Below are 13,736 nucleotides of genomic sequence, written 5' to 3'. Positions count from 1 at the left end.
CCTCAGATAAAAAAAGTTTCATATTATTTTCAGCTGTGCATAGAGTAGCTTATCCCACTATTGCTTTTGTTTGTTTTGGAGCTGTAGTTCTATTTCTGAGTATCTTCCTGAAAAGTGCATTTCAATGTTTAGCTCAGTCGGTGTAATTTCTGAACACATAATAGTACACATTGTAAACATATTTCTCATCACATATTTGGTCCAAATAGGGTTTTTATGTGCGTCTGTTCAGGTTTCCCTGTGACTTTGGTCCACAATTCCTTAGGGTGGATAATGCTTGGCCTAATTAAGGACCATGGGGAGGTCAGGTCATGTTTTGGCAGGTCATAGCCGGTCTTAATCCTGAACAGGTATATTCCTGGCTTGCATTTATACTGGGAATTTAATTGATTACAACGGACGATAAATACTCAAAATCTGTTCGAATATGACGACATTATTAAAGCACCAGAGAACGCACTTTGAGGCTGGATGTGTTCGTCATAAAAATAAGATTATTTCATTGAAATTCTAATTAAAATTAAAATCTCAGAAAACTACATCGAATATTCCTCCACACGCAAATGTCTTTATGCGCGACTGCGAAAGACACACAAAAAGTGCAAACGCCAAATAATTGGAATTAGAAGTCCAAACCGGCGTGCGTGACGTATTATTAAATGGTCTCCTCCAGTCTGCAATAAACCAATAAGAGACGAGTACACTCGGATTCACAGCGCCCAGTCAGCCAATCACAGCGTGCAATGATCGAGCATCGTTTTCATCCATGTTGTGGTTTTGAATGAGGAAGAAGCGGGAGATAATATTCTTCAACGAGTTTATATGCGTTTTAAAATCACGTTAGAGACATATAAATAAGTTGGGGTGTGTCTGAAAATGATAACCGTTTTTCCGAACGCGTTGGTTGCGACTTATCGCATTCCTGCTCGAATTTAAACATACTTCCATAAATTAGCCGCGTCGTAGCAACGTTAGCTAGCGAGCTAGTTAGCATAGTGTGCTAGCTCTACAATTAACTAAGTCTCAACAGACTAGCGAGGGGAGCTCGTTTCGTAGGAATCTGTAAAATGATAACGGGGAGGAGTGTTAGCTTTTGAAAGAGCCTCAGCTAACCCGCCTCAGTTGAATGAAGCGCGTTGGCTCCGTTAGGTTTGACAGGGAGACTGAAAGCAGCTACAGCGATTTATCTTCAAACCACCGGCGTTATTTATAAAACCTTTGAGCCATGTTAAACAAAATCTACGAATGGGTAGAAACGAGCTTTGCCAATCTTCGCAATGGTGAGCCTGCTGTGGGGGACTCAGCACATCGGACCCCGAGCGATGGTCCGCTAAAGAGGAAAAGACCAGATGAATGGTATGGACCGTAACAGCATTGTTCCCTTGTGTCACCAGCAGTCAATGTGTTTAAAAAGACCGACCCCAGTCTCCTGTGAAGTTCTTCATGAGTCAGTGTAGCGGTTCTTTTGAACTGCTATTCATCGTTCCTTTCGTCAAATGGATTGAATATGTCTAACTTTTATGGCGTCTGTCTGTTTTTTTCCCTTAAGTTTGGAAGATGGACAAAACATCAACCAAGATGGCATAATCGGAAAGAAATCTCGAATTGGTAATTAATAACTAACTAACTAACTATATATATATGTATATATATATATATATATATGTGTGTGTGTGTGTAGCGGATACAGTTAAATCAGTATGATCCTACTTAAAATGGTCTGTCTTTTTATTTCTCTAGGAGATCTTATTGACACAGTCAAGGTGGCAGCTGAAGGAGTTAAGAGTCACAGCTCCAGTGTGGCTACATGGATGAGAAACAATGTGAGCCCGACCTTGAGCACTATGCTGCCTGCCTCTCCCGGTCCTCCGCCTGGAGAGCCACAGCCCTCCACATCAGCAGGAGTCTGGGCTGGAATGCCGGTATGGAATAAATGTTTGGGACCTGAATTTAGAGATGTCAAAACATGTTTACCTTAATTTAATGTTGTTTATGTGTTTGTTTTCAGATTGTTGAAAGGAACTGTCTGGATGAGACGTTCGCTGCTCCCTCGACAACATTAGAGTGGAAAACATCCAAATCGGGTAAAAATTGTCAATCAAACCTTTGTACAAGCTTTTGGAATAAGGGAGCTGAAGTTTGAGCATGCTCTTTATTAATTGTTTTTTTATCAACTCTAGAATGGTTGCGCCATGAGAAGAACATGGGATCAAAAGTCTGTCGCCGACAAGTGTGCATGAGTCCTACACATCGTGAAGTGCCAAAAATAAATGGCCATTCAGTCAACTTGCTACCCTCCATCACCCCAAAATCGCACCCATCTCCACGGCTAGGCAGGCCCCTAAACCTCCGACCATATGGAACACCAAGGTATTCGTTGTGTCTTTTGTTTTTACCTCTCTCCCATGTCAGAAGTTGCTTTTTGTTATATGATGTCATTATACTGGGTGAACTATGGTCAATGGATGATGTTTTGATTACAACACTAGTTTTGTTTTTGCAGTTTTAGTGGAGTGGCAAGTAACTCTTGCACTAGTATGTATGAGAAGATATTTCCCATCAAAGTGGTGCAGAGCCCAACACACAGCACCTCATCTGGGCACATGCACAATGCCAGGCCCCGGTGCACAGCACAGCAGGTCAGACCAAAACATCTTTTAAATTCCTGCTAACTCCGTTTTTACATGTCTTCATTTATTTCATTTTTTTGCTTGTTTGTCCAGTCTGTTTGTGAAGAGGAGAAGGAGGTCTACAGGCAGCTTCTGACCATGGTCTCTGGTGGTCAGTCATCTTTCCTTCACAACGGCAGCTCACACACCATTGTGAGGTCACACAGAGATTTGTACGTATAAATACAAGTTTTATCCTAAACTCTAATTCTGTCTGAATGTTGTTTAGAGATACTTAATGGTATATGTGCTTCGTAATTTGGATTGGTTTGCAAGGCATACAACTACCAGTTATTGTCCATCTTTACTCTGATCACTTTTTCTCCCTTTATGTAGGCAGTGAGTAGGAATGATGAATACATTTGAATTGTTTCATGTCCATTGTTTATCACTTTGACTGTTCTAGACTTTATATCTAGATACGTTCCTGTTCTCATCCACTTATCCCTGTCACTTTCTCATCAGTACCAGCTTCCTGACTACCAGCCGCAGACTGCTGCAGTTATCTTCCCCTTCTAGGTCAGCTGTAGGAGGAACTTCAGAGGGACCCAGCAGTACCCCCAGCCCCACAGGGATGTCCAGCCAGAGCTCCAGCAACCTCCCCAGCCCAGTGTGGAATTCCAATAGGCCAAGGATCCAGACGTGGTCTCTGGACACAGACCCCAGCAGAGCAGCTACTCGCACAGCAGCTCCCTCCCCATCGGCTCTTATCGATAACTCTTCTCAGGACACACAATCATCAGGTGCATGTGTGTGTGTGTGTGTGTGTGTTTGTAATGGGCATTGTGAATTGAGTATTTGCTTGCGTCTGTACTTGTTCTTTGGTTGTAATCTCCTCTTTTCTTTTCTTGCAGCTCATGATGGTGACTCTGTAATTATTATAAATGAGAAAAGGGGTAAAAAGCAAGACCGCTCAAGGTTAGTATTCTTTTTCACTCTGTATTGCTATTTAGTTTCTTATGTTGTTGCTTCACAAGCTACATTTCACTGTCGTTAATGTGTAACATGATTAATCTTTTTACAAATGTAAACTAGATGTCTTACCATTTAATGTTGTATGCTGTTACTTCGCTTCTAAATTGTAATTGAATTTGGATAAACCAAGACACACAATGTTAAGTTTGATTTGGTGGAGTAAAAACAAGACTCAACAAGGCTAACAGTCAACTCAAGTTAAGTTTTTTGTTTACATGTTAACTGATCTCTTTGTTTTTATAGTGTGCCATGTTTCCAAGCAGAGTTATGGATCAAAGAATTGTAAGTACACTTTATTGTATAAATAATCCATTAATAACTGATATTATGTTTGAACAGAGAAAAACATGTATCTTGTCACTGTAGGACTAGTATGTATGACTCTCGGGCGAGAGAGAGACGGAGACAGATTGAAGAGCAGGAGGCCCTGGCTGCTCTGCTGCTGCGACAAGTGAGTGAGCACCATGAAGCTCTCTTTCAGATCCAGCTTTATTCCATCAATTGTATCTCAAACTCTTCTTATCCCACTCATCTGTCATTTTGTTGCTGGTTCCCAGCGCCTGTCTGAAGAGTCGCAACGCAGCCCAGATGTGGAGGTCTATGTTCGAGTCCCTCTGGAGAAGGAGGTTCCTTTGACTCTTGTGATAGAAGAACTAAAGTCTTCAGTAGAGAAACCCGAATTCCCCGAACTCACGGAGGTGTGGTCATTGTCTTAATGCTTAATGTGTATAGAATGTATTGAGATGATGCAAAAGACTTGCTTTCCCGTGTATTTCTGACTTTCTAATTTCCTCCTTTTAAAAAAGGTAGAAAAGCAGTTGAAAGTAAAGAGTGACTAAATGGCCCTGTTTTGCTGTGCATGTTAATTTATTGTCAAACTTTTCTTGCTGATATTAAGTGCTTTCTGCTACTTAAAGCTTCGGTTGGTCAAATTGAAAAAATAGCTGGAATAGGTTACATTTTGAAAATTATCCAACTTAAAAAAGTTGCTATATCTAGAATAAAACCCTCCAAGTCAGCTACACTGACCGCCTGTCTCTCCGGTCCTCCCCCAAAGGCACTCCCTGAACATTTCATTCTCTAAATGTGAAAAAATACTACAATTTAAACTACAAACTTTTCCTTTTTAAGTTGAGATCAGATAGTTTAAAAAACTTATTTTTAAATATTTGATTTAAGAATAAAACTGCCGAGTGCCAAGCAGTATTATATTTGGAACACATCTCATAAATATAACGGTACGTTATTATTTCCTGCTGTTTCACATGTGTGCTCTCTTTCTATGAAGGAAATGGAAGCTGAGGTGAACAGGGTGCTGAGAGGAGGTAACCATGAAGTTTTAAGTGAAGGTTTTGGCCTCAGCCTCACACGCAAAGACCTGCAGACCCTCAGCAACCTCAACTGGCTCAATGATGAGGTGGGTGGACATAATCCTCAAGGTCAGATATGTGTGAATGATCAGAAGGCAATCATGTTGCACCAGATTGACACATCCCTGTTTTAAATATGTATACATCACAATGTTGAAAGAAATACTTTACCATAATTATTTAGAGCATCTTGTAACTGTCACACAACTGAGTCATACAGTCATGCTTATTCGGTTAATTGAAACTCTCCCTCCATAATCTCTAAGGTGATCAACTTTTACATGAACCTGCTGGTGGAGCGCAGCAAGGACCCCAACCTGCCATCGGCCAATACCTTCAACACTTTTTTCTATCCCAAGCTGCGCAGCAGTGGCTACACTGCTGTCCGCCGCTGGACCAAAAAGATGGACATCTTTTCTAAAGACATCCTATTGGTTCCTGTCCACTTGGGGGTGCACTGGTGCCTCTCTGTAAGTCTTAATGACCATAATTGCAAACCTGCAAGTGAAAATCTTGGAATTTATGTTGCAGGTTTTTTTATTGTGCAACTCTTTCTCTTAGGTGGTGGATTTCCGCAAAAAGGCTATATTGTACTTTGATTCCATGGGAGGAAACAATGATGAAGCATGCAAAATGTTGTTGTGAGTTTCAGTATAATTTATGTTTGTTGAATGGGATACATATTTGGAGTGATAAACTCCTGCTAAATATTTAGCAGGAGTAATATATATATATATTTTTAAACCATCAGTGTCAAGAAAGAAATCAAATTTATTTTTATTTGTTTCCTCCAGTGATTACCTGCAACATGAAAGTAAGGACAAGAAGGGCAAAGCACTGGAGACCTCAGGCTGGACTCTGCACAGCAAAAAGCGCAGTGTAAGTCTTTAACACCTGAGAGGAGAACGTCATCTGTTTTCATTGTTGTGATCAATATGCAAATGATTTTTGAGGTTTTGGATGGTTTTGCATCGTCGGCAGAAAGTTCTGTGTTATTGTTTTTGGAGCAAGGAGCGCCTCCCTCCTTGTCCAGGTTCGTGCTGCACTGCAGCATCCTGAACTAGTTTAGATTTTTATCCTAATAGTTATTCAGCATTCACGGAAGTAGATTACATCAGCCTATAAACCATCTGATATGTATGTTTCACTGGCACATCGATGCCCCCGTGGGAACGGTCTGAGTTCTCTGGTTCTATTTAAGGAGAAGCCACGCCTCTAGCTTAATCCTGGTTTCCTAATGTTTTTCTCATTAATACATACCTGCAAACTTGTCACCTTTCGGTGAAATTCACCGTTTTGAAATCAAAATAGGTCATCCAAGTGAATCGTGTAGATACGAAGAGTTTTTGTTTTGGGGTGGGGGAGGGGGGGTCAATATTTTTTTTTTCAATACTTCATTAAAAGAGCGCGATCAGAGCGCACGCGCTGCTCCGTGTCAAGCTGTCTGGACGCAATGCGCTGCACAGTGCTCACAGCGAGTGGTGTCAAGTGGCGGAGCTTTTGAGACTTAAAGTCTTCAGCTTTAAAAAGATGATTCCAGAAGTGAAATGTTTCAGTTCTTTGTCTCCAAGGCAGACAGTCAGTAAAGTTATGTAACTCTACAGCTGCTCATCCTGATGAACTCTGTATCATCTGGACAGATACTGACTAAAGGCCTCATAGTGTATAATCAATGCTATGATGGGACCATGTAGTTTCATTAATATCTGGCTGTATTAATACTTATAATACTGCCATTTGTTAAGTGTTGAAAAAGTTGGTAAAAAGTGAACCATACAGATGTTTTATTTATTACTATTATAGATAAATATACCAGTATCGTATTTATGGTATCATATTGTTTTTATTAGGGATGCACCGATCTGATCGGCGCCGATCCATATCGGCCGATATTTCCATTATCGGTTTTGATCGGCGTTCTCAAAACGGCCGATCAGATGACGTAACATCTGCGACAACTATCAGAGACGTTTCAATCGCGGCGCATCGCAACGGCGACGATGCGCCCGGCGAGGGCCGGCAGAGGTCAGAGGTCCACGAGGGGATCCTCACGCACCGAGCGGCGTCCCCGTCCCCCGAGTTGAATCTCTGGGTCAACTCAGCCGACTCTCACATGTCTGAGGCTCTGAGCCCCTATAGACTGATGCTCACGGTAAACGCATTCGATCGGGAGCGCGCGAGGGTTTTGATAAAGTTAGCGTAAGAATTTAAGTGACATCCGGTTTTGCAAAGTTAGCGGAAAGAACCACGTGAAACAACATCCGTTTATCAAAATAAGATGTCGACAAATCATACACGAACATATAAAAGTAAACAATGAACTGATTTTGTATCTTTAGAGATCGTTTCTGAGATTTAGCTTAAATTATGGTAACATTAAAACATTTTTACTGTACCAAGGAAGAGTTTATAAAAATAAGTCAGACTTTTGTATGTTAAAAAAAGTCCTGTATATAGATTTCCCCAAGAGTTCCAGGAAATGAATAATGCAGATGTGTTCCATACATATCTGAAATCCCCTACAATCATACCTGCAAACTTGTCACCTTTCGGTGAAATTCACCGTTTTGAACTCAAAATAGGCCATCCACGTGAATCGTGGAGATCCGAAGAGTTTTTGTTTTGGGGGGGGGGGGGGTCACCTGGCCCGCTGCCGTTGAGATTGCAGTGAGACGCGGAGAAAAATGTGAAGTGGTGCTCTTCGCAATAAAACATCTTTGATGGGACGTGTCGCGTCTCGGCCAATCAGCGTTCAGATGTCCACAGCGTTTGGGGGTTCAGGTTAGCTTGAATGTTAGCCCGCTACATCTGCTGCTGTCACGCTGCACGGTGTAGCGATGCTAACAAAGTACCCGTACGTTAAACACCATGTGATTTAGCATATTTTTAGTATCGATACTTCATTAAGAGAGCGATCAGAGCGCACGCGCTGCTCCGTGTCGAGCTGTCTGCGCACACTGCGCTGCGCAGCTTTAGAGACTTCGGCTTAAACAAATAAAAAGATGCCAGAAGTGAAATGTTTCAGTCTGTAAAGTTCTGTAACTCTCCAGCTGCTCATCCTGATGAACTGTGTCTCATCTGGTCAGAGACTAACGGCCTCATAGTGTATAATCAATGCTATGATGGAACCATGTAGTTTCATTCATATCTCAGGGCTCTCAAGTCTCACGCATTGAGCGTGAGACTCACGCATTTCGGTCTTATCTCACGCACTCCCGCCACACATCGAATTCCTCACGCTGAAAAAGCCTCTCGGCTATTTAATGCTTGAATGCAGGGGTGCTCAATACGCCGATCGATTGTTCCGCTGCAGAGCTCCGACGCCGGTCTGCGCGCATTGGGATGGAGCAAAAAAATAGTCACTAGCCCCCCCGTCAACAACTTTTCTCGGAGTAGAAATAGTCACTAGCCCCCCCGTCAACAACTCTTTTCGGCTCGATGCCGGCGCGCGCAACGGTCAGCTGTATCGGGTGCTGATGGAAATCTCACGCTTGCCTGTCTTCAAAACTTGAGAGCCCTGTATCTGGCTGTATGAATACTCATATTACTGTCATTTGTTAAGTGTTGAAAACCATACAGATGTTTTATTTATTACTATTATAGATAAATATACCAGTCTCGTAATTATGGTACCATATTGTTTGTATGGTGTATTGAATTCTGGTATCGGGTATCATGATATTTATGGCAGGTATGTAATATGTATAGAAGTTATAATATGAGTATCGTGACAAACAGGTAGAAACGGAACAGATTCAGGGAAAAGTCCATGAGGACTGTTCAGGCAAACAAAAAGGAAGTTGGTTCATGAATGACTTTAACCATATTATATATAATGACAATGTATATTTGTTATTACTATCATTATAGGGCTGAGTCAGAGCCGAGAACCTTTTGTTCTTAAACTGTTTATTATCATTATTTAGATTTGTGGTCAGAACAATAAAATGACTAGTTGTGGTTCTAAAAGCTTTGAGGCTTCAAACAACGTGGGTGTGGTGTGGTGACAAAAAAAAAAAAGTCACCTGCACCCCCCCCCCCCCCCCCGTTGTCACCTTTTTCACCCCTCATGAGTTTGCAGGTATGTACAATACCAATCAAACAATTTTAATGTATCAATTAGGACATTTTTCAAAGTAAAAGTCCTAAATGTTTAAAGAAATCTGTAATTTCTTTAATGTTTGAGGTGCTTTGTATATGTATTTCCTCATAGTCCTAGGCAATAATGCTACACAATAAATACAATGCTTCAATCGACACCGTGATCGGTATTATCGGATCGGCAGATACCGATTTCAGTGATCGGTAAAAATGTTAGCATAATTTAAGCTAAATCTCAGAAACGATCTCTAAAGATACAAAATCAGTTCATTGTTTACTTTTATATGTAATAGTGTTTGATTTGTCGACATCTTATTTTGATAAACGGATGTTGTTTCACGTGGTTCTTTCCGCTAACTTTGCAAAACCGGATGTTGTCACATAAATCCTTCCGCTAACTTTATCAAAACCCTCGCACGCTCCCGATCGAATGCGTTTACCGTGAACATCAGTCTATCGGGGCAGACATGTGAGAGTCGGCTGAGTTGACCCAGAGATTCAACTCGGGGGACGGGGACGCCGCTCGGTGGTGAGGATCCCCTCGTGGACCTCTCACTCTGCGGCCCTCGCCGGGCGCATCGTCTCCGTTGCGGTGCGCGGCGATTGAAACGTCTCTGATAGTTCTCGCAGATGTTACGTCATCTGATCGGCCGTTTTGAGAACGCCGATCAAAACCGATAATGGGAATATCGGCCGATATGGATCGGCGCCGATCAGATCGGTGCATCCCTAATATAAAGTTTAAACAGGTTTCCTGTTGTAAGTCACTTCTTGTCAGTGCCTTCGAGCTCCGTGACCTTGTCCGTCACCATGGAAACGTTGTCACATGACATGTAAGTACTCTGGTTCTGTGCTGTGACGTCGCTACTCGCTAGTGACGTCACGGAGCACCGAACCAGAGTCTGTATATAGAGTGATTTCCAGCAGGAATTCAGTCTGTGAATCTCACAGAAACCCCCCCACCCCTTCTCCATTCAGCCACTTCCCGGGGTGGGGGCCTCTGATGGGAAATCACAGACAGGGTGGGTGGGAAGGTTTATTATATATGATATATTATTGGTTATTGGATAAAATAAGGAACAAAAGGAATTAATTTCTTACATAATTTAGAAATTAAAGAAATTAAAAAAGTGTACAAGTGCACAACATTCAGGAAGTTACTTGATTTGTAAAATAGTGTAACGTGGGACTTGTTAACCTGTGTGATTGTCGCTCAAGTGGGCCGTAGAGATTTCTCTGAATGGGCCTCGCTCCTATTCACACCTGGGCCCATGCAAAATAAATATTACTGAATATTTCAAGGTGTGGCGGCCATCTTACTGGGTTCACCATCATCTTTCAAGGTGTTGTAACTATTGTATATATATGTATATACATATGTGTATGTGTATATATTAGGGCTGTCAATCGATTTAAAAAAATTAACTAATTAATCGCACATGTTGAAATTGCGATTAATTAATCGCGATTAATCGCAATTAAAAGTTAAAAGTTCATTCTTTTTAAAGACAAAACTTCACACAGAGCTGTGTTTTCAAAGAGGCTCCTACATATACAGTGCCAGCGAGGTATTTAATATCGTGGATGATAAATTGTTTCTTCAGTGAAACATCAGATTAGTAAAAAAAAAGAAGTATATTGAGACCCCATTGGTCCCGTCATCTTTAACATTGAACAGCAGCAGAACCAGTGGCCTTGGTAACTGACTGACATTCAAATATGTCACGTTAACCCTCTGGAGGCTGGGGGCATTTTACACATTTTACAAAACAAAACAAAATTCACCGTTTAAAGTCTTTTGCATGTGACACACCCCCACGTGTTATACATCAAACATTCCAGAACAATCTCAGCTCTGAAATAAGGCTCATTGTCCTCACGCCGTGTTCTCTGGTTCTCTGACTGACAGGCTGCTAAATGAGCCTAACCTGTGAGGTGGGAGGTCCTTTGTGATTTACTGAGTGTTCATTGGTTTTTTTCCCCCCCGAAATGTTGACAGACAAACGGATTGACCAATCACGTTGAAGGTTTCGTGTGTCGCGTTCTTTCCGCGCCGCGTCACCCGACACGTCGCCCTCCGTTCCTCTGTGTATCAGAGGGGGAGACGGGAGGAAGGAGGAGCAGGAGGAAACCCGACTGATTCATCCACGAGTTTAAACTGTTTTCTGCTCCTTATTTTCGCGGAGAAATTATTGTTTTAAAAACGGAAACAGTGTCAAACCGTACTGCTGCGGTTTAAAAAAAAAAAAAACTTGCGTTAATTGCGTTAAAATATTTTTGTGCGTTAACGCGGCCAAATTAATCGCATAGATTAACGCGTTAACGCTGACAGCCCTAATATATATGTATACAGGACTGTCTCAGAAAATTAGAATATTGTGATGAAGTTCTTTATTTTCTGTAATGCAATTAAAAACAAAATGTCATGCATTCTGGATTCATTACAAATCAACTGAAATATTGCAAGCCTTTTATTCTGATTTATTGCTGATTATGGTTTACAGCTTAAGAAAACTCAAATATCCTATCTCTAAATATTAGAATATCATGAAAAAGTATACTAGTAGGGTATTAAACAAATCACTTGAATTGTCTAATTAACTTGAAACACCTGCAAGGGTTTCCTGAGCCTTGACAAACACTCAGCTGTTATAAATCTTTTTTTTTACTTGGTCTGAGGAAATATTAAAATGTTATGAGATAGGATTTTAGAGTTTTCTTAAGCTGTAAGCCATAATCAGCAATATTAAAAGAATAAAAGGCTTGCAATATTTCAGTTGATTTGAAATGAATCCAGAATGCATGACATTTTTGTTTTTTTAATTGCATTACAGAAAATAAAGAACTTTATCACAATATTCTAATTTTCTGAGACAGTCCTGTATATGTGTGTATAATCTTATTAGAAGGGTTTGTGGGCACTGACTTAGTCAGAGCAGAGGACCCCCACCCCCCAACCCGTTGTCACCTTTTTCACCCCTCATGAGTTTGCAGGTATGTTAATAGAGCAGCATAATTTTCACAATGTTGCTTTGAGTTTGCTCATTAGAGCAGGGATACATATGGAATATCAAGCGAAAAGGAACTATACTGTGTAAAATATATTAATAACAATATTGTATTGTCAATAACATTTCTCATGATGCTGGATGCTTATTGAGGAAAGATAGTCTAAATGTGATAGAATATTCAAAGCAAAGTCCTCACAGTTGTTAAAGTAATTAGATAATCAGTTGATAAAATATCGTGTCAAACCTCTACAAATAATAGTAGTCATTTTGCATCAAGGAATGTCCAATGACATATTTAACTTTTCCTTTTGCTTCCAGGAGATCCCACAGCAGATGAATGGTAGCGACTGTGGAATGTTCACATGCAAATATGCAGATTACATCACCAAAGACAAGCCGATCACATTCACACAGGTAATCAGGAACACACATTCATCTGCTCACCATCTCGGCGGTGGCCTAAAAATGTCTTGCATGGCGTCTCTTTACTTCACAGAACCACATGCCCTACTTCAGAAAACGGATGGTTTGGGAGATTCTGAAGCATAAACTGTTGTAAACGTGTGCAGTCGGCTCTCGATGTGGGAAATACGAGTCGTGGCGACGGCTGAGCGCCGCTCCACCGCGGGGTCGACTCGTCGGCCTGTTTCGGGAAAGACTTGCGCACCAGATCAGGAACCAGCTCCTCTGCCCCTGCCACCGCCATCAGGCTCTCGGCTGACCTCGGTTGACCTCGGCTGCTGTGATGGAGCTGGAGCTCCAAGCACTGCCTCCCAGTCCTCCCAGTCCTCGCCTCCACGTTGGGCTGTTGGAGCTTCGTTCAGTTCAGCGGCCGAGACGCTGCGTGTTTTGCATCGCCTCGCCAGAAGCGTTTTTTTATTCACACTTACAAACCATACTCTGACGCAGACGTACCAAGTTTACACGTTGTTTTAGTCTTACAGGGAGATGAGCACATTATGCTGCTTATTTTTTATAATGACAGGACGACTTTTTAGTGTCGCTGTCAGTGTTTGATACTTTTGGTACGTTTAAAGGAAAATAAACTTTACCGTGAAGACTCAAGTTGGAATGGCTTCTCGTCTTAAACGTATTTCTCAGTATTTGGGCACAACTGAGTTTTTTTTTAATACACATTTTACCTCAAACAACTATTTTTGTAATTCGTTTGATTAAAAGGCCCAAAGCGTGTTCCAGCGTTGCCTCTGGTTTATAACGGAAAGAGAACGTTCACTCTACCACAAGTATGATAAACGGTCCTAGTTATATTCTGATAGCAGGGTAAACAAACAACTTGTTAGTATAGATAAGATTGTAATTTATGGTTCAAAGTCTATTTTGTGTATTTCAGAGTTGTTTTGCAGCAACTTGAGCATATTCAATATATTTTGAACTTTCTACATAAACTTATTCAGCCTTTTGAACAATGTAATATACCTTTTCTTTATGGTATTTTTTTATTATCTACAATTTAGAAATACATTCTTATGTATTTTGACTTATTTGTATTACCTCAATTGGGTTTGATAAACATGAGAACCTGATGTGTGTCGGCTCATTTGAAAGTATGTGATCAGTTTTCCAACATGCTACTAGTGGAAACATGTATT

The 13,736-nt window shown here is 41.1% G+C and overlaps 1 protein-coding gene across 5 annotated transcripts; it reads left to right on the top strand.

Annotated features, from left to right (window-relative positions):
• Positions 1-759: 759 nt before the first annotated feature.
• Positions 760-13,670, top strand: senp1 (SUMO specific peptidase 1). 5 transcript variants are annotated; one of them, XM_056422396.1, is made up of 18 exons: positions 760-1,356; positions 1,550-1,608; positions 1,741-1,922; positions 2,009-2,084; positions 2,181-2,370; positions 2,504-2,639; positions 2,724-2,842; positions 3,135-3,412; positions 3,524-3,587; positions 3,888-3,926; positions 4,011-4,095; positions 4,202-4,342; positions 4,933-5,061; positions 5,281-5,484; positions 5,576-5,655; positions 5,809-5,893; positions 12,445-12,540; positions 12,623-13,670. In XM_056422396.1, exons 1-18 carry the CDS (start codon positions 1,226-1,228, stop codon positions 12,683-12,685), a joined length of 2,157 nt encoding a protein of 718 aa, XP_056278371.1. In that variant the 5' UTR covers positions 760-1,225; the 3' UTR covers positions 12,686-13,670. The 5 variants fall into 5 exon arrangements, with proteins under 5 accessions (XP_056278371.1, XP_056278370.1, XP_056278369.1 ...); XM_056422395.1 differs by having other exon boundaries at positions 3,135-3,418; XM_056422394.1 differs by having other exon boundaries at positions 12,445-13,670.
• Positions 13,671-13,736: the final 66 nt, after the last annotated feature.

Source organism: Pseudoliparis swirei, chromosome 9 (assembly GCF_029220125.1).
Source record: "Pseudoliparis swirei isolate HS2019 ecotype Mariana Trench chromosome 9, NWPU_hadal_v1, whole genome shotgun sequence".
Lineage (NCBI taxonomy): Eukaryota > Metazoa > Chordata > Actinopteri > Perciformes > Liparidae > Pseudoliparis > Pseudoliparis swirei.
The sequence above is the reverse complement of the archived record's forward strand: the minus strand, read 5'-3'. Positions and strand labels throughout refer to the sequence as shown.